This window comes from Thunnus thynnus, chromosome 15, assembly GCF_963924715.1.
Source record: "Thunnus thynnus chromosome 15, fThuThy2.1, whole genome shotgun sequence".
NCBI classification, from domain to species: domain Eukaryota; kingdom Metazoa; phylum Chordata; class Actinopteri; order Scombriformes; family Scombridae; genus Thunnus; species Thunnus thynnus.
The window spans coordinates 3919844-3947418 of NC_089531.1; the positions used below are offsets into that span (position 1 = coordinate 3919844).

At 37.1% G+C, this 27575-nt stretch overlaps 2 protein-coding genes across 4 annotated transcripts in view; both read left to right on the plus strand.

Moving 5' to 3' along the window:
• LOC137198241 (class I histocompatibility antigen, F10 alpha chain-like) overlaps positions 1-24441 on the plus strand; it is a 105245-nt gene extending 80804 nt beyond the window's left edge. The window contains exons 6-12 of the mRNA XM_067611950.1: positions 4852-4887; positions 6485-6526; positions 12913-12954; positions 17634-17675; positions 20038-20079; positions 23889-23927; positions 24419-24441. Coding sequence (XP_067468051.1) covers positions 4852-4887; positions 6485-6526; positions 12913-12954; positions 17634-17675; positions 20038-20079; positions 23889-23927; positions 24419-24426 — 251 coding nt within the window. The 3' untranslated portion in view covers positions 24427-24441. The remainder of the gene's footprint in view (positions 1-4851; positions 4888-6484; positions 6527-12912; positions 12955-17633; positions 17676-20037; positions 20080-23888; positions 23928-24418) is intronic.
• LOC137198238 (class I histocompatibility antigen, F10 alpha chain-like) overlaps positions 1-27575 on the plus strand; it is a 150103-nt gene that overhangs the window by 78408 nt on the left and 44120 nt on the right. The window lies entirely within an intron of this gene.

Here is a 27575-nt window from a genome sequence, read left to right on the forward strand (position 1 = left end):
AGATTGTTTACAGCCATTTTAGCCCGACGACTAGAAAAAATTCTGCCAGAAATAATACATTTAGACCAGACGGGATTCATAAAACAAAGACAGACGCAAGACAATATCAGGTGCACCCTACATGTTATGCAACATGTAATCAAAAATAAAATAGAGACAGTAGTGGTGGGAATAGATGCAGAAAAAGCTTTTGATTCGGTGGGGTGGGACTTCCTATATAAAGTGCTGGATCGGTTCAGTTTTCATAAGACATTTATTAGTCATAAAGGCCCTGTATAATAAACCAACAGCTAGGATCAGGATCAATGGGAGTCTTTCAAAGTTTTTTACACTAGAACGAGGCTGTCGTCAAGGTTGCTCAGCGAGTCCTCTTCTCTTTGCTATATTTTTGGAACCTCTAAGCAATTGGATAAAACACAATGAAAATATTACAGGTGTAGATGTAGGGGGAGGGGTACAAAAGATAGCCCTATTTGCAGATGACATACTAATGTATTTAACAAGCCCAGATACGTCCTTCCCTGCACTTATGACAACCCTCACAAACTATGGTCATTTATCAGGCTATAAAATAAATATACAAAAAACTCAGGTTATTACTTTCAACTATAGACCAGGCCAAGCGATTAGGGATAATTACAAAATTAATTGGGAATCAAAATCATTAAAATATTTGGGAGTTAATCTACCTCAAGACTTGGGACAATTGAAGTCCATCAACTATGATCCATTGCTTAGTAGAATTAAATCAGATATTAACAGGTGGAACCTGATACCATATATGAGCATTACACAAAAAGTGGAGGTGATAAAAATTAATGTACTGCCGAGGATTTTATACCTGTTCCAGAGTCTACCAGTGGAGTTAAAAGAAGATGAATTTAGGGAATGGAATAAAATGATCTCTAGATACATTTGGCAGGGGAAAAGACCGAGGATCAGGTACAGAACGCTGCAGTTACCCAAAAACAAAGGAGGGTTAGGACTTCCATGCCTGAAGAGCTATTACCAAGCTGCACAAATAAAAACATTGTTGAATATATACAATCCTTACTACTCGGCGAGATGGAAAGAGATAGAGGCCGGCACAACAGATGGGGTCCCAATACAGGCTATAATAGGGGATAGTAACCTGAGAAAGCACATTAGAGAAGGGGCAAACCCATGGGTGGATATATCATTGAAGATCTGGTTCAAATTAATTGTGGAAAATGACTTGAAAACTCAAAGTAGATTATTAAGATGGATTGGGTTTGATTCTGAATTCATGCCAAATAGAATAGATAAGAGTTTTAAAAATTGGGAAAGGGGACCTGCAATATTCCTGGAGCTCTTAAGTAAGAAGAAAATTAAAAGTTTTCAGGAGCTAAAAGACCAATATCACCTAACAAATTCGGATCAATATAGGTATTTGCAATTACGGAACTATCTGGAGCAAACAATGAGGGGGGTCATAAGCGGGAGGAGGACAGAAATTATTGAGATGTTTACTGCAACATATGAATCAAAATTGGGAACGAAGCTTATCTCAAGACTGTATAAGGCAGTGGAGGACTTAAAGGGAACAGACACAGTGTATATAAAAGAGAGGTGGGAGAGGGATGCAAATATTGTTATATCAATGGATGAATGGGAAGAGATAAATGAACAGCAATGGAGAACAACCTGTTCTTTATCTTGGAGAGAACATGGGTGGAAGAATATTATAAGATTTTTTAGAACACCAGCACAGTCAAAGTATCACGATACAAAGTGCTGGAGATTGTGTGGAGCTGAGAAAGCTGACCACTTCCATGTGTTCTGGAGTTGTCCCTCCATTCGCACCTACTGGCAGGAGCTTAAAAAGTGTATGGATAAAGTATTGAAGGTAAATCTTCCACTTACATTTGAGGTGTTATACTTGGGGATATTGAGCATAGATTTCACAAGATTTGGGGACAAATATATTTACAGAATAATGCTGATTGCAAGTAAAAAAGCGATTACCAGAAAGTGGTTGAAGAATGAGGTACCTAAGGTCTAGGACTGGGTGGAGGTTATGCACAATATATATGGGATGGAAAAGTTAACTTTCTCTGTGAGACTGGAGAGGGACAGATTTGAAAGAATTTGGGAAAATTGGATAGAGTACATAAAACCAACTAGATCAGACTTTATTTGAGAGGTACATCATAGGAACAAAGACCCCTAGTTCATATTTCATAGCTACAGATGTTGAAAGGTTCTGTTTTCTTTTATGGTTCGTTTGTTTTTTTAAAATTTTATTCTATTTCACAATATCTGCATAATCGATCACATGGTAGAACTCTGTTAATTCAACTGGCCATGAGGTATGGAAGATTGTGAATAACTGTTGTGCTTTGGACATGTGTATATGTATCCATGTATGGACATATAGCCATAGGTATATGAATAATATATTCTATATTTTATTTTATTTTACTTTTCCTCTTGATAGGTATGAGTAGGCACAGTTGTTCTCTATCTGGATCCAAAGTAAGAAACTAAGGAAGACTGTCATGTTTAAATGAATAATATTATAATATTAGGAATGGAGAAAAGAATACGTCATTGTGTACCAGTTGTAAGCAGAATGTATGTGAAAACGGCAAATAAAAAGAAAATTAAAAAAAAAAAAAAAAAAAAGAAATGAGATAATTTTTAGCAGAAAAAGTAGTTTTTACACACAATATATGTGTTTTGTTGGAAAAATAGAATCAGAATGAATTCAAAATTCTTCATCATTGCTGTTGTAAATAAAACGTGGTGCCATAGTTACTAAATTCAGTCAAAAGTGACCCAGAAATTAAAATTGAACTGATTGATGCTGCAGAGTGTAAAATCCTTAAAAACCCAAGTGGTCACGGTATTAGAGGGATACTGATGGTTCTTAGTGTTTGTGCCGTCCATTACAATCATGGAACATACAACCTGTCGGGTTTTATCTCTTACATAGACTGTATTTACACCAAGATTAGACAGATATTACAGTCTCTTCTGCTATAAGTCAGGAAGGTGAAAGGGTGTTAAATCATTGTTGGTTATCTGGTGCAAAGGTACAAATATTTAATGATCGTGGACATCATGACATGTTAGGAAAAGAAAAGCCACTGAAACACAACATTTGCATTTGGTGCTTTTAAATAGATTTATTATGTCACAAGTTGTTACTATATTGGAGAGATATAATGAACTATACATTCATATAGTTCTTCTCTATCATGCAGCTTGCTCTCATCACCTCAAAACTGAGAATAAAATTTGATAAAGTTTTATTTTCACCTCTGAATTTCATACAGTTGAAGTCCTACTGCTCTGGGATTGTCCTCAAATTGAATCAGTGTTCAAACTGTGTATTTTAACGCTGTGTAATTTAAAGGACAATAGATTTATCTAATGGAGGGACTAAACAGTTTCAGACCATGATTGTTTTTTACACACAATATAACATCTTTTTGCCCCAAAATAAAAAATATCTTCTTTCTGAACTTCAGGGGCTTTGTCCATAAAAATGTTTGGGGTCAAAAAACAAAATTACAAATTGATTCTTTAAAAGCTGCTCAGTTAAACCACAAGTTGGGCCAGTTACTTAGCTTATAGGATCAGACTGGTGTTAAATATATTTCTTATTGTCAACAAGTAAAACCAACAAAGTGATGAGTCTGTCTCTACATACTTGTCAACGTCCCTCCCTGTCTGTGGCTCTCAACTTCAAGCTCGTTACTTCCTACTGAAGACGTAGATCAGAAATATTTAGTTTCATGTTTTTAATAAAGTCTCAGTCATTTTGTCACTGTAGTTTTTAACAAACAAACAGAGGAAATAGTGTATTTGTTGGGGATGAATCCACATTTGAACTGTTGTGAGTATTTCTGGCAGCAGGACTGTGTGTGCAGGATTGAGTCAAAATAAAGGACAGTGTGTTCATGTTGATGAAGGAACATGTCACCCAGTACAGCGGTGTGACTCATTGACCACGGAGCCACAGAGGTCAACAGAGCTCTACGGCACAGAGGAATAAGATATATCACACAATACTTGTTAGTATAATTAATAAATAGAAAGCAGTCCAGGAAGCACTGATTTGTTGACGGCAACTTAATCCTTTTAGTTAGTCCTGGCCAGGCTGTAACTTCTGTACAATGAACTTGACAATAGTTAGTTTAGCTGTTTTTGTTTTTTGTGTGTTAACTTTGTGTTTATTTACAGATACAGCAGTTGAAGTTCCTGACATAGGTAAGTGCTTTACTTTTCTGCTGTGGATTCTTTTAAAGTTTGAAATGTTAAATATTTTGGTGCTAAAGATGTTTATAATGTTACAACAATGACTCAGAGGGAGGCAGCATGATGAAGGAAAAAAGCTGAGACAGAGGAGGAGGAAGGGCCTCTTGTAGGTTGGCTAGGAGCCACTGAGTGGACAGGTGCAGTTGTTCAGACATAAATCACCAACCTGAGGCAGACCTTCTGGACACGAGCCTCTGCCATACATTACCAGTTCACCTTCAGAAGTCTAACTGGTATCAGTCATTTCTGTAAACACAGCAAGAATATAGACTTATAGACCAAAAGACAAACCAAACCAACCAAAGACCAAACAATCCTGATTATTAAACAAAAAAAAAAAAATCAAAGAGGATGTAGAGACAGAAAAAGCTCCACGTTTTATCAGACACATGGACTCATATTAAGAGAAGATGGTCAGTAAGTCAAATCATTAGTTAAGGCAGCCCTGTCTGTAAACTCTGAATCATGAACTTCACACTTTCCTCAATTAAAAAATGGATATTTATATTTTGAATTTTAATAAGTGCAGCTGTTTATTAGTAGTGTTAATGTTGTCTTTATTTACAGGTGCTGCTCTGCCAGCCACAACCAACAATGGACAAGGTAACTACTTTTATTCTTTCCCATCAGAAAAACACTGACATAATCAACAGTCAGGTGTCCATATGAACAGTGAAAGAGGTTTTCCTCGCTGTAATCATTCCTCCTGTTCATACTGGATATTAAAAGATCCTTCAAATGTGCTTTCAATGTAAGTGATGGAGGCCAAAATCCACAGTGTGTCCACACAGTCAGAAGTGAGGGAGAAGGAGTAGATGATATTTCTAGGATTTTAAAGTGGTAATTATACTTTTATTGTGGAAAAACTATATGAGAGACATTATTATTAGACGTAGAGTATTTTTCTGTCTTTATACATGTCTGGAGGGGATCTTTAAGAAAGTAAACTTTGATTCAGCTGCGTTAACGTTACTCTGAAGATCAGATTAAAACTGAAATGAAGCAGCAGAGGTTTCATGACTTTGCGTCATTTCATCATCATTTCTGTATCAGACCTGCTGTATGTCAGCGTGAAGCAAACATACACATAAATCTAAAGAAAAGAACCTGAAAATATACCACTGGGGAAGTTTCAGCCAGTAGAGATGAATATATGATGCAAGAAGAGGGAGAGGAGGACGATGAAGACACAAACTGGAAGATTAATTGTTGGATTAATTTTTGTGTCTGTTGGTTTAGTTTAGTTTCACTGAGCGTCGTCAGTTATGATGCTTTTGGAAACAAACCTCTGAAACTGTAGAAGGTTCATAAGATGGATTTTACAGTTTCATCATAGCTTTAAGAAGCTTTTTGGAGAAAAAACCTGGTTGTTTGGTCTGCAGCAGGGTTTGACAGCTTGAGAATATTATAAGATCATGTAAAAAATTAACATAATACATTAAAGCAGATTTTAGTCTTTAATTGTGTGTGTGGTCAATGACGTCAGTGAAGATGTGAACAAACGTCTCCTGAAGGACGAGAAGAAAGAGAAAGGTCAAAGTTTTCCTGTAGGAAGACATGATGTCAGCTGCTGAGCTACATGACTTTGTACAGATTCTGATGTTAGTGTTACATAATGAAATACTGTTTTGATAATGACATCATTTTATTATTGATTGTCTCAACATATTATTAATATGAAAAAGGTTGACAATTGTTATATCTAAATTAATAATCTAAATATGACCAAAGTCTGGCCCAACATGAGATCTTCAATATTTTTACTGTCTATTAAAAATCAAACATTATGTTTTAGTTGACTTTAAAATAATTATTAATTATAAATCACATGATAAAACATGTTTGTTTTGTGTTTTGTCCATATTACCCAACTCTGCACCCACCAATGTCCATGTAATTTGAATAATAGATTAAAAAACAATAGATGACTGAGTTTAATCTTTGAAGTTTTAAACCAAACAGGAAGTGAAGTTAGGAGGTGCTGGTGTTAATGGTATTACAGGAAACCATCAAAACATTTTGTTAATGTCTGAAACTGTTGTGATGTTACATCACTTTAATCTATTATATATCATCATTTATAACATAAAGAAAGCTCTTCCTCTGCAGACATTGACTCAGGTCCTGAAACAGTAACAGAAAACGCAGATTGGATATAAGCAGTTATTACAAACCTCAATGCATTTTCTTTTCTTCACAGGGTCTTATGAGTCTCTCAACATGCGTGCCCCTGATGTCTCTTGTAAGTATCTTCTGTTGATTGAGTGAAATCTGCACCACATAGGTTCATGCTTTGGCAGCTTCAAGTGGCAGCAAGAGATAAATTAAATGTTTAAAGGAATTACACCCAAATTACCAAAACTTAACATACTATCTTCATGACTAGATATTATTAGAGGTAACTGAGAAAATGTGTTATGCAATTTGGATAAATGAAAAGTTAATAACAAAATGCATCTCAGCCTCACAAGATGTGTAGAAAAGCAGCATTAGTTCATGTATAGAAAGTAACACATCTGTTAATTCTTGCAGACATCAACTCACCTGACGGCTCCAATGAGTGTCTCCTTACTACCTAGCCCTCCTCTCATTTCTCAGTTTGTACATCCTTGATTCCTTTCCTGGCCTCCTCTCCTCGCATCTTAGTCCCTCCCACCTGAGATGCGAGCGGAGGAGGCGAGGCAGCAGATATTTAACAAAATGAGACATCCTTGCTTTGGAGCCGTCATGTCAATTAAAATAATGTGCTGCAGAGCTGCATCATCTGTCCATTGCTTTTTTAACAGCCTACTACTGTATTTAATGATCTCTGTCAGATGAGCAGAACAGTGTTCATGACAACTTATATATTTACTTTTAATTCAAATCGCAATGTGTCGTAATGCCACAAAGATGTACGGATGTCATACATTGTTATATTTTATTGAACGCACAAACACGCATATATATCCTTTATATGTTTTATTGTGTGAAGCACTACAAATGGTTTGTATATTCCAGCTGTGTGTCACGCCTCTTTTATATGTCATGTGTGCTGAAAAGACTTCCTCAAAGGATAACCTGTGCATCCTCGCTCATAGCTCCTCCAGCAAGCCTCCTCTCTCCTTGAGATGCATTTTAGGAATTGAGACGTCCTTAAACATGACGCGCTGAGGTCGATTTCTGGGTCACAGGCAGGAGGACGGATGAGAGAGGAGATGAGGAGGCACAAAATAGATAAATGAGAAGAGCCCACAGTCTGAAGTCTGAGAGGAACCAACTTAGCAGGAAAAAAGCGCTACTACTGGACAGAGGATATAAAACAAAAAGGGGAGTTTGAAAAACCAGAAGAGACATTAAATTGACAGATAACACAAAAACAAGAACAATGTATTTAATTAAGCTCAGAGAGCTTCTTTAAAGAGTTTTCAAAGTTGATTTATAATTTAACAACAATAATAATAATAACTTTATTTGTATGACACCTTTCATACAAGAAATGCAGCTCAAAGTGCTTTACAACAAAAGAAATAATTTTTATGTAAGAACATAAAAACATGTAAAAACATTATTGTAACATAAGATAGAAAATAAAACCCGCTTGATAACATTAATTAAAATGAGATCAAATAAAGTGAAAATACATACATAGAATGTGTATTTCAGTAATTTGACACTTAATAAATGAAAGCTGAGAACGTTTTGTCATGTGTAGACAATCTATAAATCAGCGTCTAGGTCTCTGAAGCCATAAGCAAACTGAAACTCCCTTTTCCCAACGGACACAGACTCACCACCAGTCTTGATTAACCAAAATAAACCTCTTTTAGCTTAACCCAGAACATCTTCCTTCAGGTTTAACATCACTGTGGGTCTTATCTGTGTCAGACGCAACCCGAAGCTGTCGCAGAAAAAAACACCCTTAGTGAAGTGTTAGTAATAAAATAAAATAAAAAACAAAGTTAAAACATAGAAAACAGAATGTATAAAATCAAGTAAAATACAACGTTTTAAAAGTAGTGCAGAAGTGTGAAGCTGACTGAGAGAAAAGCTGATTAAAGGCTTAAGTGAAGAGATTTGTTTTTAGCTTTCTGTGATGATGATGATGATAACAGTCGTAGTAAAAAGACTACTTTGTGGTTGTAATGTTTCAGCAGTGATCCTAGAGTACAGGTAATACAGGGATTGGTCAGGTACCTAGTTGAGCTAAATTTGAAGGATGTCCTTGTTTGAAGTTATTGACTGACCATCAGGTCTCTGTGACATCATCCTATGACCCTTCTTGTTTGTAAGAAGGTGTAACGTTTGTTGAAGTGTCGATTTAGAGACCTGACTGTTTTTAACTTTGCTTCTGCAGAGGTATAAAGCTGTCTTAAACACACCTTTTTAAATAACATGTTCCTACCAAAATGTTTGTATTAAAGATTAGTTTTTGCGCACAATATAACATCTCTTTGCCACAAAATAAAACATATCTTCTTTCTGGACTTCAGGGGCTTCGTCCATACAAATGGATTTTAAAGTGGTAATTATACTTTTCTCATGGAAAAAGTATATCAGAAACATTATCATTAGACGTAGAGTATTTTTTATGTCTTTATACATGTCTGGAGGGGATCTTTAAGAAAGTAAACTTTGATTCAGCTGCGTTAACGTTACTCTGAAGATCAGATTAAAACTGAAATGAAGCAGCATAAGTTTCATGACTTTGCGTCATTTCATCATCATTTCTGTATCAGACCTGCTGTATGTCAGCGTGAAGCAAACATACACATAAATCTAAAGAAAAGAACCTGAAAATATACCACAGGGGAAGTTTCAGCCAGTAGAGATGAATATATGATGCAAGAAGAGGGAGAGGAGGACGATGAAGACACAAACTGGAAGATTAATTGTTGGATTAATTTTTGTGTCTGTTGGTTTAGTTTAGTTTCACTGAGCGTCGTCAGTTATGATGCTTTTGGAAACAAACCTCTGAAACTGTAGAAGGTTCATAAGATGGATTTTACAGTTTCATCATAGCTTTAAGATGCTTTTTGGAAAAAACCTGGTTGTTTGGTCTGCAGCAGGGTTTGACAGCTTTCACACCACCATAAATGATCAGAGCCAACGCACCATTATATTGATTTTCTATGATTTCTTCCTCTCACACACGTGATGTTGACAAACCTGAGAATATTATAAGATCATGTAAAAAAATTAACATAATACATTAAAGCAGATTTTAGTCTTTAATTTTGTGTGTGGTCAATGACGTCAGTGAAGATGTGAACAAACGTCTCCTGAAGGACGAGAAGAAAGAGAAAGTTAAAAGTTTTCCTGTAGGAAGACATGTGTAACGGGTATAGGATGGACCCAATAGCAGCACAAATGACACTGGTATTTAACAAACAGGGAGTTCTCAAGGAGGCGCTGGAGGACGGCTTGGACATGGTGAATGTGTTCATCTCTGGACTGGGAGAAGATGAGAATGTCATCCAGGTAGACAAAGACGAACCGGTTGAGCATGTCTCGAAGAACGTCATTTACCAGGGCCTGGAAGACGGCGGGGGCATTGGTGAGGCCGAATGGCATGACGAGGCACTCGTAGTGCCCTGTCGGGGTGTTGAAGGCCGTCTTCCACTCGTCTCCCTCTCTGATGCGGACAAGGTGATAGGCGTTGCGCAGGTCGAGCTTGGTGAAAATGGTGGCCCCCTGGAGCAGCTCGAAGGCGGAGGAGATGAGTGGCAGCGGGTACCTGTTCTTGATAGTAATGTCATTTAGCCCTCGGTAGTTAATGCAGGGTCTCAGGGTCTTGTCCTTCTTCTCCACGAAGAAAAAAACCCACCCCGGCAGGAGAGGAAGAAGGACGGATGAGACCCGCAGCCAGAGAGTCATTGATATAAGTCTCCATGGCTTTTCTCTCAGGCTCAGACAAGGAGTACAGGCGCCCCTTGGGGGGTGAAGTCCCAGGCAAGTCCCTACGCAGTCGTAGGGACGGTGCGGAGGCAGAGATGTGGCTTTGGCTTTACTGAAGACTAGGCAGAAGTCGTGGTACTCCGAGGAGCTGGGGCTGGGGGAGTGAAGTGGCAAGGAGGCTTGCTGCAGGCACCTGAGATGACAGGAGGGGCTCCACCCTTGAATGGCCCCCGTGACCCAGTCGATGTGAGGGTTGTGAAGACGGAGCCAAGGATACCCCAGGATGAGAGGCAGACGGAGTGAGCTCAGGATGTGAAACTGGATTGTTTCGTGGTGGTTGCCAGAGAGCAGCAGATGGACAGGGGAGGTTTGATGTGTGACGTTTCCCAAGATGTGTCTATCTAGGGCTCTAGCGGGAACCGGTTGTGGCAAAGGAACCCGCCCGAGCCCCAACTGAAGGGCCAGCTCCTTGTCAATAATGCAGGCATCAGCCCCAGAGTCAATGAAGGTAGCCATGGTGTGGGGACCGTCCGGAAGGAGGAGCCGGGCCTGGAGCAGAGCTCTTTGGGGACGGGGAGACACTAGGGAAGTTGAGCTCACCAGGATCTCCCCCATTACTGATGAGCCCTGGCTCTCAGAGCTGTAGAGGAGGCAGAGTTGGCTGCGACGGCACCCCCATGGGAGCGGGACGGCAGAGGGCGATGGCCTCCCCCTTGACGCTTCTCTCGTCGCCGGGCCTGGATGCGGAGGTCGATGCGGGTGGCCAATTCAACCACCCCATCCAACGTGGTGGGCAGGTCATGGGAAACCAGTTCATCCTTGATGTAGTCGGCCAACCCGTTGAGGAATGCGTCGCAGAGGGCCGAGTTGTTCCACTTGCTTCGGCTGGCTCTGGTGCGAAAGTCTATGGAATAGTCTGCCACTGTTCTCTCGCCCTGTTTCAGTCCAATCAGACCTCCGATTGCCTCAGGACCACAGGTATCCAAGCCAAACACTTTGCGAAGCTCTGTGGCAAACAGGTCAAAGGAAGCACAGGCTGGTGACCGTCTCTCCCACTCGGCTGTCCCCCATAACCGAGCTCTGCCCGTCAGATGGTTGATGACGAATGCAACCTTCGCTCCCTCAGTGGCGAAGGTGCGGGGCTGTAGAGCAAACAGGAGAGAGCAGTTGGTGAGGAAAGGGCCACAGGTCTCTCGGTCACCCTCGTAGCGCTCTGGGATTCCCACCTGGGGCTCAGGGGCATCCATGGGTGGCAAAGGGGCTGGAGCAAGTGCAGGAGCGGTAGCAGGCAGAGCAGGAGGAGAAGCAGCCCCAGAGGCTTGAGGGGCTTGGGTTAGCAGGGCTGTTAACTGCTGCAGCTGTCCAGCTAACATTGTTAGCGCCTGCTCGTGGGCTGCTGCTGCCTGTTTGGTTTCAGCCACAGCTGTTGTCATCATGGCCTCATGCTGTTGAAGGACGCCTTTAATCCTTTCAAGGCGACTCAGCGGTGAGGGTTCGTGCGCTGGATCCATAATTGGTCAGATTGTACTGTAACGGGTATAGGATGGACCCAATAGCAGCACAAATGACACTGGTATAAACTTAGCAGTCTTTATTTCACACGATGTCAAGGCAATATAAGCACGGTCGGAGAAACACAGTTCTAAGGAGTATGACTCCACTGGAAATTGAACCCCGATCTTCCACTCCCACAGCAGACAAAGACCAGGGAACAGGCAGGCAGAACTCAGAGTCAGGGACAGAAGGCTGGTGGGTTTACTGGGGCAGAGACGAGGAGCGATGGTCGAAGACAAGCTGATCAGAAACCAGGAAGGCAGTCCAGTGAAGAAAGCAAGATGACTTAGCATAGTAGTGTAGACAATCTGACAAGGAGGGAGTGGGCCGAGGCAGCTTATATACAGGCTTGATTGCAGATGATGAGCAGGTGGGAGCGCCAGGTGAAGGTGGTTGAATTAATGAGGGGTGTGGCAGAGCAGAGAGTGAGACTGAATGATTGGATAATTCCCACAGCCACAGGTGAGGGGGAGAGCAGACTCTGACAACATGATGTCAGCTGCTGAGCTACATGACTTTGTACAGATTCTGATGTCAGTGTTACATAATGAAATACTGTTTTGATAATGAGATCATTTTATTATTGATTGTCTCAACATATTATTAATATGACAAAGGTTGACAATCGTTATGTCTAAATTAATAATCTAAATATGACCAAAGTCTGGCCCAGCATGAGATCTTCAATACTTAAACTGTTTATTAAAAATCAAACATTATGTTTTAGTTGACTTTAAAATAATTATTAATTATAAATCACATGGTAAAAAATGTTTATTTTCAGTGTTCTGTCCATATTACCCAACTCTGCACCCACCAATGTCCATGTAATTTGAATAATAGATTAAAAAACAATAGATGACTGAGTTTAATCTTTGAAGTTTTAAACCAAACAGGAAGTGAAGTTAGGAGGTGCTGGTGTTAATGGTGTTACAGGAAACCATCAAAACATTTTGTTAATGTCTGAAACTGTTGTGATGTTACATCACTTTAATCTATTATATATCATCATTTATAACATAAAGAAAGCTCTTCCTCTGCAGACATTGACTCAGGTCCTGAAACAGTATTTTAAAGCATTTTATCTTTAGTTTCCGTTGTATCCTCAGTGAATAAATAAATCAAAAGCAGTCCAGAAAACACAGATTGGATATAAGCAGTTATTACAAACCTCAATGCATTTTCTTTTCTTCACAGGGCTTTATGAGTCTCTCTACATGCGTGCCCCTGATGTCTCTAGTAAGTATCTTCTGTTGATTGAGTGAAATCTGCACCACACAGGTTCATGCTTTGGCAGCTTCAAGTGGCAGCAAGAGATAAATTAAATGTTTAAAGGAGTTACACCCAAATTACCAAAACTTCACATACTATCTTCATGACTAGATATTATTAGAGGTAACTGAGAAAATGTGTTATGCAATTTGGATAAATGAAAAGTTAATAACAAAATGCATCTCAGCCTCACAAGATGTGTAGAAAAGCAGCATTAGTTCATGTATAGAAAGTAACACATCTGTTAATTCTTGCAGACATCAACTCACCTGACGGCTCCAATGAGCGTCTCCTTACTACCTAGCCCTCCTCTCATTTCTCAGTTTGTACATCCTCGATTCCTTTCCTGGCCTCCTCTCCTCGCATCTTAGTCCCTCCCACCTGAGATGCGAGCGGAGGAGGCGAGGCAGCAGATATTTAACAAAGTGAGACATCCTCGCTTTGGAGCCGTCATGTTAATTAAAATAATGTGCTGCAGAGCTGCATCATCTGTCCATTGCTTTTTTTACAGCCTACTACTGTATTTAATGATCTCTGTCAGATGAGCAGAACAGTGTTCATGACAACTTATATATTTACTTTGAATTCAAATCGCAATGTGTCGTAATGCGACAAAGATGTACGGATGTCATACATTGTTATATTTTATTTAACACACACACACGCATATATATCCTTTATATATCTTATTGTGTGAAGCACTACAAATGGTTTGCATATTCCAGCTGTGTGTCACGCCTCTTTTATATGTCATGTGTGCTGAAAAGACTTCCTCAAAGGATAACCTGTGCATCCTCGCTCATAGCTCCTCCAGCAAGCCTCCTCTCTCCTTGAGATGCATTTTAGGAATTGAGACGTCCTTAAACATGACGCGCTGAGGTCGATTTCTGGGTCACAGGCAGGAGGACGGATGAGAGAGGAGATGAGGAGGCACAAAATAGATAAATGAGAAGAGCCCACAGTCTGAAGTCTGAGAGGAACCAACTTAGCAGGAAAAAAAAGCTACTACTGGACAGAGGATATAAAACAAAAAGGGGAGTTTGAAAAACCAGAAGAGACATTAAATTGACAGATAACACAAAAACAAGAACAAAGTATTTAATTAAGCTCAGAGAGCTTCTTTAAAGGGTTTTCAAAGTTGATTGATAATTTAACAACAATAATAATAATAACTTTATTTGTATGACACCTTTCATACAAGAAATGCAGCTCAAAGTGCTTTACAACAAAAGAAATAATTTTTATGTAAGAACATAAAAACATGTAAAAACATTATTGTAACATAAGATAGAAAATAAAACCCGCTTGATAACATTAATTAAAATGAGATCAAATAAAGTGAAAATACATACATAGAATGTGTATTTCAGTAATTTGACACTTAATAAATGAAAGCTGAGAACGTTTTGTCATGTGTAGACAATCTATAAATCAGCGTCTAGGTCTCTGAAGCCATAAGCAAACTGAAACTCCCTTTTCCCAACGGACACAGACTCACCACCAGTCTTGATTAACCAAAATAAACCTCTTTTAGCTTAACCCAGAACATCTTCCCTCAGGTTTAACATCACTGTGGGTCTTATCTGTGTCAGGTGCAACACGAAGCTGTCGCAGAAAAAAACACCCTTAGTGTAGTGTTAGTAATAAAATAAAATAAAAAACAAAGTTAAAACATAGAAAACATAGAATGTATAAAATCAAGTAAAATACAACGTTTTAAAAGTAGTGCAGAAGTGTGAAGCTGACTGAGAGAAAAGCTGATTAAAGGCTTAAGTGAAGAGATACGTCTTTAGCTTTCTGTGATGAGGATGATGATGAGAACAGTAGTAGTAAAAAGACACTACTTTGTGGTTGTAATGTTTCAGCAGTGATCCTGAAGTACGGGTAATACAGGGATTGGGTTTGAACTTTAGTAAGTGTGATAGTTTGAGGAGTCCTGATTACTCTGGAATAATGTTCCAACAGATTTCACATATTCTCTCTTTGTAGTTTTCTTCCATTGATTGCCTAAAATGGGTGAAAAAATTCTTCCATGTCTCTTAAAGCTGAAGCTCAAAGTCATGGTGAAAGAAACACTATTGTTTCACATTACTGAGGCAAGTTTATTGTGATCGGGGGTAAGAGATCCTGGAACGTCAAGTGGAGACTCAGGAGGGTGATTAGAAAAGTGTGACCTGTAAGAAATGAAACAAATGTGACGTTTAACTTTTAAAAGGAATCTCTTTGAAATCTGAAAATATTGAAGTTTAGAGATCATTAATCACAGTTACTGAAGCAAATGTTAAATGCTACAGTAGATTTATGCAAGAGGGTAAGAATAAATGTTTTTACTTGAAGTAGCTGTTGTGGATCTGTTGATATCGTATTTCAATCAAAGTCTTTGTCAAATTTGTCTAGAATCAGTAACAGCTGGATTTGATGAGATGTTTTGAAAAGCCTGAAGACAGATCATGAAATAAAGTCAGAGTTATGAGGTGCTGAGCAAAAAATTCATGCTTGTAAATTTAGTGAAACAACTTGTTAGTATTACACTTGTGAGAGAGATTTAAATAGTGATTCATTTAATGTATTTCTTGTATATATTATATATGTTACACATGTTTTTAAACTAAAGGGTTCAGTGTTTGTTCTCTATTCAATGTGATGTAACATCACTGTGACACTGTGGAATAAGAAATTCTACCTCCTAGGTTAGTTGAACTCTTGAACTTGTTTGTATCTGAGGGTTGTTTGCTGACCTCTGGGGTTTATCTAGAGATATCTTTGCCTTAATCCTACTGTTTTACAAACTGTGGATCATCAGGTACCTAGTTGAGCTAAATTTGAAGGATGTCCTTGTTTGAAGTTATTGACTGACCATCAGGTCTCTGTGACATCATCCTATGACCCTTCTTGTTTGTAAGAAGGTGTAACGTTTGTTGAAGTGTCCATTTAGAGACCTGACTGTTTTTAACTTTGTTTCTGCAGAGGTATAAAGCTGTCTTAAACACACCTTTTTAAATAACATGTTCCTACCAAAATGTTTGTATTAAAGATTAGTTTTGCGCACAATATAACATCTCTTTGCCACAAAATAAAACATATCTTCTGTCTGGACTTCAGGGGCTTCGTCCATACAAATGGATTTTAAACTGGTAATTATACTTTTCTCATGGAAAAAGTATATCAGAAACATTATCATTAGACGTAGAGTATTTTTATGTCTTTATACATGTGTGGAGGGGATCTTTAAGAAAATAAACTTTGATTCAGCTGCGTTAACGTTACTCTGAAGATCAGATTAAAACTGAAATGAAGCAGCATAAGTTTCATGACTTTGCATCATTTCATCATCATTTCTGTATCAGACCTGCTGTATGTCAGCGTGAAGCAAACATACACATAAATCTAAAGAAAAGAACCTGAAAATATACCACTGGGGAAGTTTCAGCCAGTAGAGATGAATATATGATGCAAGAAGAGGGAGAGGAGGACGATGAAGACACAAACTGGAAGATTAATTGTTGGATTAATTTTTGTGTCTGTTGGTTTAGTTTAGTTTCACTGAGCGTCGTCAGTTATGATGCTTTTGGAAACAAACCTCTGAAACTGTAGAAGGTTCATAAGATGGATTTTACAGTTTCATCATAGCTTTAAGATGCTTTTTGGAAAAAACCTGGTTGTTTGGTCTGCAGCAGGGTTTGACAGCTTTCACACCACCATAAATGATCAGAGCCAACGCACCATTATGTTGATTTTCTATGATTTCTTCCTCTCACACACGTGATGTTGACAAACCTGAGAATATTATAAGATCATGTAAAAAATTAACATAATACATTAAAGCAGATTTTAGTCTTTAATTGTGTGTGTGGTCAATGACGTCAGTGAAGACGTGAACAAACGTCTCCTGAAGGACGAGAAGGAAAAGAAAGGTAAAAGTTTTCCTGTAGGAAGACATGATGTCAGCTGCTGAGCTACATGACTTTGTACAGATTCTGATGTGCAGTGTTACATAATGAAATACTGTTTTGATAATGAGATCATTTTATTATTGATTGTCTCAACATATTACTAATATGAAAAAGGTTGGCAATTGTTATGTCTAAATTAATAATCTAAATATGACCAAAGTCTGGCCCAGCATGAGATCTTCAATACTTTTACTGTGTATTAAAAATCAAACTATTATGTTTTAGTTGACTTTAAAATAATTATTAATTATAAATCACATGGTAAAAAATGTTTGTTTTGTGTTTTGTCCATATTGCCCAACTCTGCACCCACCAATGTCCATGTAATTTGAATAATAGATTAAAAAACAATAGATGACTGAGTTTAATCTTTGAAGTTTTAAACCAAACAGGAAGTGAAGTTAGGAGGTGCTGGTGTTAATGGTGTTACAGGAAACCATCAAAACATTATGTTAATGTCTGAAACTGTTGTGATGTTACATCACTTTAATCTATTATATATCATCATTTATAACATAAAGAAAGCTCTTCCTCTGCAGACATTGACTCAGGTCCTGAAACAGTATTTTAAAGCATTTTATCTTTAGTTTCCGTTGTATCCTCAGTGAATAAATAAATCAAAAGCAGTCCAGTAAACACAGATTGGATATAAGCAGTTATTACAAACCTCAATGCATTTTCTTTTCTTCACAGGGTCTTATGAGTCTCTCAACATGCGTGCCCCTGATGTCTTTAGTAAGTATCTTCTGTTGATTGAGTGAAATCTGCACCACACAGGTTCATGCTTTGACAGCTTCAAGTGGCAGCAAGAGATAAATTAAAGGTTTAAAGGAGTTACACCCAAATTTCCAAAACTTAACATACTATCTTCATGACTAGATATTATTAGAGGTAACTGAGAAAATGTGTTATGCAATTTGGACAAATGAAAAGTTAATAACAAAATGCATCTCAGCCTCACAAGATGTGTAGAAAAGCAGCATTAGTTCATGTATAGAAAGTAACACATCTGTTAATTCTTGCAGACATCAACTCACCTGACGGCTCCAATGAGCGTCTCCTTACTACCTAGCCCTCCTCTCATTTCTCAGTTTGTACATCCTCGATTCCTTTCCTGGTCTCCTCTCCTCGCATCTTAGTCCCTCCCACCTGAGATGCGAGCGGAGGAGGCGAGGCAGCAGATATTTAACAAAATGAGACATCTTTGCTTTGGAGCCGTCATGTTAATTAAAATAATGTGCTGCAGAGCTGCATCATCTGTCCATTGCTTTTTTTACAGCCTACTACTGTATTTAATGATCTCTGTCAGATGAGCAGAACAGTGTTCATGACAACTTATATATTTACTTTGAATTCAAATCGCAATGTGTCGTAATGCGACAAAGATGTACGGATGTCATACATTGTTATATTTTATTGAACGCACAAACACACATATATATCCTTTATATATCTTATTGTGTGAAGCACTACAAATGGTTTGTATATTCCAGCTGTGTTTCACGCCTCTTTTATATGTCATGTGTGCTGAAAAGACTTCCTCAAAGGATAACCTGTGCATCCTCGCTCATAGCTCCTCCAGCAAGCCTCCTCTCTCCTTGAGATGCATTTTAGGAATTGAGACGTCCTTAAACATGACGCGCTGAGATCGATTTCCGGGTCACAGGCAGGAGGACGGATGAGAGAGGAGATGAGGAGGCACAAAATAGATAAATGAGAAGAGCCCACAGTCTGAAGTCTGAGAGGAACCAACTTAGCAGGAAAAAAAGCTACTACTGGACAGAGGATATAAAACAAAAAGGGGAGTTTGAAAAACCAGAAGAGACATTAAATTGACAGATAACACAAAAACAAGAACAAAGTATTAAATTAAGCTCAGAGAGCTTCTTTAAAGAGTTTTCAAAGTTGATTGATATTTTAACAAAAACAATAATAACTTTATTTGTATGACACCTTTCATACAAGAAATGCAGCTCAAAGTGCTTTACAACAAAAGAAATTACATGCACCAAGTGCATGTAATTTTTATGTAAGAACATAAAAACATATAAAAACATTATTGTAACATAAGATAGAAAATAAAACCCACTTGATAACATTAATTAAAATGAGATCAAATTAAGTGAAAATACAATACATAGAATGTGTATTTCAGTAATTTGACACTTAATAAATGAAAGCTGAGAACGTTTTGTCATGTGTAGACAATCTATAAATCAGCGTCTAGGTTTTACATGATATTATAAGATCATGTAAAAAATTAACATAATACATTAAAGCAGATTTTAGTCTTTAATTGTGTGTGTGGTCAATGACGTCAGTGAAGACGTGAACAAACGTCTCCTGAAGGACGAGAAGAAAGAGAAAGGTAAAAGTTTTCCTGTAGGAAGACATGATGTCAGCTGCTGAGCTACATGAGTTTGTACAGATTCTGATGTCAGTGTTACATAATGAAATACTGTTTTGATAATGAGATCATTTTATTATTGATTGTCTCAACATATTATTAATATGAAAAAGGTTGACAATCGTTATGTCTAAATTAATAATCTAAATATGACCAAAGTCTGGCCCAACATGAGATCTTCAATACTTTTGCTGTTTATTAAAAATCAAACATTATGTTTTAGTTGACTTTAAAATAATTATTAATTATAAATCACATGGTAAAAAATGTTTGTTTTGTGTTTTGTCCATATTGCCCAACTCTGCACCCACCAATGTTCATGTAATTTGAATAATAGATTAAAAAACAATAGATGACTGAGTTTAATCTTTGGAAGTTTTAAACCAAACAGGAAGTGAAGTTAGGAGGTGCTGGTGTTAATGGTGTTACAGGAAACCATCAAAACATTTTGTTATTGTCTGAAACTGTTGTGATGTTACATCACTTTAATCTATTATATATCATCATTTATAACATAAAGAAAGCTCTTCCTCTGCAGACATTGACTCAGGTCCTGACACAGTATTTTAAAGCATTTTATCTTTAGTTTCCGTTGTATCCTCAGTGAATAAATAAATCAAAAGCAGTCCAGAACACAGATTGGATATAAGCAGTTATTACAAACCTCAATGCATTTTCGTTTCTTCACAGGGTCTGATGGGTCTCTCTACAGGTGTGCCTCTGATGTCTCTGGTAAGTATCTTCTGTTGATTGAGTGAAATCTGAACCACACAGGTTCATGCTTTGGCAGCTTCAAGTGGCAGCAAGAGATAAATTAAATGTTTAAAGGAATTACACCCAAATTACCAAAACTTAACATACTATCTTCATGACTAGATATTATTAGAGGTAACTGAGAAAATGTGTTATGCAATTTGGATAAATGAAAAGTTAATAACAAAATGCATCTCAGCCTCATGAGATACGTAGAAAAGCAGCATTAGTTCATGTATAGAAAGTAACACATTTGTTAATTCTTGCAGACATCAACTCACCTGACGGCTCCAATGAGCGTCTCCTTACTACCTAGCCGTCCTCTCATTTCTCAGTTTGTACATCCTCGATTCCTTTCCTGGCCTCCTCTCCTCGCATCTTAGTCCCTCCCACCTGAGATGCGAGCGGAGGAGTCAAGACAGCAGATATTTAACAAAATGAGACATCCTCGCTTCGGAGCCGTCATGTCAATTAAAATAATGTGCTGCAGAGCTGCATCATCTGTCCATTGCTTTTTTTTTTACAGCCTACTACTGTATTTAATGATCTCTGTCAGATGAGCAGAACAGTGTTCATGACAACTTATATATTTACTTTGAATTCAAATCGCAATGTGTCGTAATGCGACAAAGATGTACGGATGTCATACATTGTTATATTTTATTGAACGCACAAACACACATATATATCCTTTATATATTTTATTGTGTGAAGCACTACAAATGGTTTGTATATTCCAGCTGTGTGTCACGCCTCTTTTATATGTCATGTGTGCTGAAAAGACTTCCTCAAAGGATAACCTGTGCATCCTCGCTCATAGCTCCTCCAGCAAGCCTCCTCTCTCCTTGAGATGCATTTTAGGAATTGAGACGTCCTTAAACATGACGTGCTGAGATCGATTTCCGGGTCACAGGCAGGAGGACGGATGAGAGAGGAGATGAGGAGGCACAAAATAGATAAATGAGAAGAGCCCACAGTCTGAAGTCTGAGAGGAACCAACTTAGCAGGAAAAAAAGCTACTACTGGACAGAGGATATAAAGCAAAAAGGGGAGTTTGAAAAACCAGAAGAGACATTAAATTGACAGATAACACAAAAACAAGAACAAAGTATTTAATTAAGTTCAGAGAGCTTCTTTAAAGGGTTTTCAAAGTTGATTGATATTTTAACAACAACAATAATAATAACTTTATTTGTATGACACCTTTCATACAAGAAATGCAGCTCAAAGTGCTTTACAACAAAAGAAATTACATGCACCAAGTGCATGTAATTTTTATTTAAGAACATAAAAACATATAAAAACAATATTGTAACATAAGATAGAAAATAAAACCCGCTTGATAACATTAATTAAAATGAGATCAAATAAAGTGAAAATACATACATAGAATGTGTATTTCAGTAATTTGACACTTAATAAATGAAAGCTGAGAACGTTTTGTCATGTGTAGACAATCTATAAATCAGCGTCTTGGTCTCTGAAGCCATAAGCAAACTGAAACTCCCTTTTCCCAACGGACACAGACTCACCACTAGTCTTGATTAACCAAAATAAACCTCTTTTAGCTTAACCCAGAACATCTTCCCTCAGGTTTAACATCACTGTGGGTCTTATCTGTGTCAGGTGCAACACGAAGCTGTCGCAGAAAAAAACACCTTTAGTGTAGTTTTAGTAATAAAATAAAATAAAAAACAAAGTTAAAACATAGAAAACATAGAATGTATAAAATCAAGTAAAATACAACGTTTTAAAAGTAGTGCAGAAGTGTGAAGCTGACTGAGAGAAAAGCTGATTAAAGGCTTAAGTGAAGAGATACGTTTTTAGCTTTCTGTGATGATGATGATGATGATGATGAGAACAGTAGTAGTAAAAAGACACTGCTTTGTGGTTGTAATGTTTCAGCAATGATCCTGAAGTACAGACACTACAGGGATTGGGTTTGAACTTTAGTAAGTGTGATAGTTTGAGGAGTGTTGATTACTCTGGAATAATGTTCCAACAGATTTCACATATTCTCTCTTTGTAGTTTTCTTCCATTGATTGCCTAAAATGGGTGAAAAAATTCTTCCATGTCTCTTTAAGCTGAAGCTCAAAGTCATGGTGAAAGAAACACTATTGTTTCACATTACTGAGGCAAGTTTATTGTGATCGGGGGTAAGAGATCCTGGAACGTCAAGTGGAGACTCAGGAGGGTGATTAGAAAAGTGAGACCTGTAAGAAATGAAACAAATGTGACATTTAACTTTTAAAAGGAATCTCTTTGAAATCTGAAAATATTGAAGTTTAGAGATCATTAATCACAGTTACTGAAGCAAATGTTAAATGCTACAGTAGATTTATGCAAGAGGGAGAGAATAAGTGTTTTTACTTGAAGTAGCTGTTGTGGATCTGTTGATATCGTATTTCAATCAAAATCTTTGTCAAATTTGTCTAGAATCAGTAACAGCTGGATTTGATGAGATGTTTTGAAAAGCCTGAAGACAGATCATGAAATAAAGTCAGAGTTATGAGGTGTTGAGCAAAAAATTCATGCTTGTAAATTTAGTAAAACAACTTGTTAGTATTACACTTGTGAGAGAGATTTAAATAGTGGTTATCATTTAATGTATTTCTTGTATATATTATATATGTTACACATGTTTTTAAACTAAAGGGTTCAGTGTTTGTTCTCTATTCAATGTGATGTAACATCACTGTGACACTGTGGAATAAGAAATTCTACCTCCTAGGTTAGTTGAACTCTTGAACTTGTTTGTATCTGCGGGTTGTTTGCTGACCTCTGGGGTTTATCTACAGATATCTTTGCCTTAATCCTACTGTTTTACAAACTGTGGATCATCAGGTACCTAGTTGAGCTAAATTTGAAGGATGTCCTTGTTTGAAGTTATTGACTGACCATCAGGTCTCTGTGACATCATCCTATGACCCTTCTTGTTTGTAAGAAGGTGTAACGTTTGTTGAAGTGTCCATTTAGGGACCTGACTGTCTTTAACTTTGCTTCTGCAGAGGTATAAAGCTGTCTTAAACACACCTTTTTAAATAACATGTTCCTACCAAAATGTTTGTATTAGAGATTAGTTTTTTGTGCACAATATAACATCTCTTTGCCACAAAATAAAACATATCTTCTTTCTGGACTTCAGGGGCTTTGTCTATACAAATGTTTGGGGTCAAAAAACAAAAATTACAAACTGATTCTTTAAAAGCTGATCAGTCAAATCACAAGTTGGGCCAGTTACTCAGCTTATATGATCAGACTGGTGTTAAATACAAAAGTGATGAGTCTGTCTCTACATACTTGTCAACGTCCCTCCCTGTCTGTGGCTCTCAACTTCAAGCTCGTTACTTCCTACTGAAGACGTAGATCAGAAATATTTAGTTTCATATTTTAAAAAAGTCTCAGTAATTTTTTCACTGTAGTTTCTAACAAACAAACAGAGGAAATAGTGTATTTGTTGGGGACTATTTTCAGCGGTGGATGAATCCACATTTGAACTGTTGTGAGTATTTCTGGCAGCAGGACTGTGTGTGCAGGATTGAGTCAAAATAAAGGACAGTGTGTTCATGTTGATGAAGGAACATGTCACCCAGTACAGCGGTGTGACTCATTGACCACGGAGCCACAGAGGTCAACAGAGCTCTACGGCACAGAGGAATAAGATATATCACACAATACTTGTTAGTATAATTAATAAATAGAAAGCAGTCCAGGAAGCACTGATAGGATATAAGCAGGTTCCCAAACATGTTAACACAAACCTTGATGCATTTTCTTTTCTTCACAGGGTGTACTGGTACTTGCAGCCACTGTGGTTCTGTCTGTGGTAAGTATCTTTGATTGACTGATTGAAAGCTGCACCACGAAGGTTCATGCTTTTCAGTTTGATTAGTTTGATCAGTTTGTTGTTTCTGCTGTTTTCATTCTAACCTTAATCCTTTTAGTTAGTCCTGGCCAGGCTGTAACTTCTGTACAATGAACTTGGCAATAGTTAGTTTAGCTGTTTTTGTTTTTTGTTTGTGTGTTAACTTTGTGTTTATTCACAGGTATACCACTTGATGACATGCTTTTATTTGTTATTGTCTGAAACTGTTGTGATGTTACATCACTTTAATCTATTATATATCATCATTTATAACATAAAGAAAGCTCTTCCTCTGCAGACATTGACTCAGGTCCTGAAACAGTATTTTAAAGCATTTTATCTTTAGTTTCCGTTGTATCCTCAGAGAATAAATAAATCAAAAGCAGTCCAGAAAACACAGATTGGATATAAGCAGTTATTACAAACCTCAATGCATTTTCTTTTTTTCACAGGGTATTAAGGGTCTCTCTACAGGCGTGGTTCTTATGCCTCTAGTAAGTATCTTCTGTTGATTGAGTGAAATCTGCACCACACAGGTTCATGCTTTGACAGTTTCAAGTGGCAGCAAGAGATAAATTAAATGTTTAAAGGAATTACACCCAAATTACCAAAACTTAACATACTATCTTCATGACTAGATATTACTAGAGGTAACTGAGAAAATGTGTTATGCAATTTGGATAAATGAAAAGTTAATAACAAAATGCATCTCAGCCTCACAAGATGTGTAGAAAAGCATTAGTTCATGTATAGAAAGTAACACATCTGTTAATTCTTGCAGACAAAGACTCACCTGACGGCTCCAATGATGAACAGACTGGAGTCTGAACCACCTCACCAGGGAAAAAAAAGCCTTTCTATTGGGAAGACAATATAAAATAAAAAGGGTGAGTTTTAAAAACCAGAAGAGACATTAAAACAGATAACACAAGAACAAAGTATTTAATTCAGCTCAGAAAGCTTTTTTAAAGAGTTTTCCAAGTTAATTGATTATATGATGATGATGATGATGATGATGAGAACAGTAGTAGTAAAAAGACACTACTTTGTGGTTGTAATGTTTCAGCAGTGATTTTAAAGTACAGACACTACAGGGATTGGGTTTGAACTTTAGTAAGTGTGATAGTTTGAGGAGTCCTGATTACTCTGGAATAATGTTCCAACAGATTTCACATATTCTCTCTTTGTAGTTTTCTTCCATTGATTGCCTAAAATGGGTGAAAAAATTCTTCCATGTCTCTTTAAGCTGAACCTCAAAGTCATGGTGAAAGAAACACTATTGTTTCACACAAATAAATGTAATATAAACAAAAAGTTTAGAGATCATTAATCATAGTTACTGAAGCAAATGTTAAATGCTACAGTAGATTTATGCAAGAGGGTAAGAATAAATGTTTTTACTTGAAGTAGCTGTTGTGGATCTGTTGATATCGTATTTCAAACAAAATCTTTGTCAAATTTGTCTAGAATCAGTAACAGCTGGATTTGATGAGACGTTTTGAAAAGCCTGAAGACAGATCATGAAATAAAGTCAGAGTTATGAGGTGTTGAGCAAAAAATTCATGCTTGTAAATTTAGTAAAACAACTTGTTAGTATTACACTTGTGAGAGAGATTTAAATAGTGATTCATTTGATGCATTTCTTGTATATATTATATATGTTACACATGTTTTTAAACTAAAGGGTTCAGTGTTTGTTCTCTATTCAATGTGATGTAACATCACTGTGACACTGTGGAATAAGAAATTCTACCTCCTAGGTTAGTTGAACTCTTGAACTTGTTTGTATCTGAGGGTTGTTTGCTGACCTCTGGGGTTTATCTACAGATATCTTTGTCTTAATCCTACTGTTTACTGTTCTTAACTGTTGAGCTAAATTTGAAGGATGTCCTTGTTTGAAGTTATTGACTGACCATCAGGTCTCTGTGACATCATCCTATGACCCTTCTTATTTGTAAGAAGGTGTAACGTTTGTTGAAGTGTCCATTTAGGGACCTGACTGTTTTTACCTTTGCTTCTGTAGAGGTATAAAGCTGTCTGGTTTGTGTTCTCGATCTTTAGACATGAACATGCTTTCTCTCCAAAAATAAAAGATAATTGTATTTTTGTTTTGTATTTTTGTATTTGGACATTTGTATAATTGTTAATGATTGTATGATGGACTCTTCAGTGTTTACAGCTGCTTCAACAAGTAACAATGTTTAATGCTCACTTGATCACTTTTTAAATCTTATATTACATTAAATGAAATCAAATCCACTGCTGTTTAAACAGATGATTTTTGCATCTTTACCTGGTGGCTTAAATACATGTAATATATTTTCTGTTTTAACACTTTTACCCTGTGTGCTTTTTTTTTTTTTTTTTACCTTTTTCAGGCTCTGATGTGAATGTATTATAATCCAAATGTTGATCTGATTTATTTTCTTTTTAGAATTGTCAGACTGTAGTGACAAATATAAAATTTACATTTACATTTTCTGTCTAAAAAGTTTGTCATAATTTTTTTTATTTTAAATCCATGTTAACAATTTAGGAAAGACATTAAAGTGAAAGTTTAGTCTTCAAATGACAAATTCCCATTGAAATGTCATGAAATGTTCTGGCTCCGTTGGTCTTTTAACAGAATCTTTTGAGTCTTTTCACTCAAAATATCTTAAACTAAATTTGAATTGACTTATTTTTAGTTGTATAAACTTTCATTTAGATTGACTCCATGATGTTGAGATCAGGACTCTGTGGGGTCCAGACCATCTGTTAGACTCCTTGTTTTTCTTGTAGCTGAAGCTAGTTCTTTATGTCTCAGGCTGGATGTTTGGTCTCATTGTCATGCTGCAGAATAAATTTGGGACAATCAGACGCCTCCCTGATCCTATTGCGTTATGGATAAGAACCTAAACATCTGAAGTGCCTAAAATGTTTGCACAGTACTCTTTATACAGTATGTCTGGCCATTTTGAATTATGAATATACTTTTAATATTTTAAGTTAATATTGTAACTAATACTTCTGTACTTTTACTTAAGTAAGACTTTGAATCAGGATTTTTACTTTTTCTGTGCTTTATCCGCTGCTGTGTGTTGCCTTGGAAATGTTTCAAAGTGTTCAACAAACACTCTCAGGTGTTTATTACATAGCTATCTATATTAAGCATTGAAATTTTATTTAAAGTTAAGATCATGTTTGTGAAAATGTGATCAACTCAGAATAGTGAGTGATCTCAAACTGCTGTGAAGTGACTGTAAAGTCATTGTATTCATAATAAAGTACTAAAAATATCCTAGAAAACATTCTGGTAATCTGGTTTCTATGATGTTATGGATACAACGACACTGATTTCAATCATTTTACAATTGTGTCCTTTAAGGGGGAACATAAAAAAGGAGAATAAAGACTGGAGAGGTTTACAAAAGATGACAAAGTGACACACAGGAGCAGAAACACTGAGAACAAACAAAACTCAGCATCACTCACCTGCTGCTTTCCAGAGATCATAGTGAGGGGACACAGTGCATCATAAATATTACAGCCTTAAGGGGGGCGCTGCTGCTGATCTGTAGAGCTGCATCAATGCCTCAAGTTCCTACAGGCTTCAAAGCACAACAACAT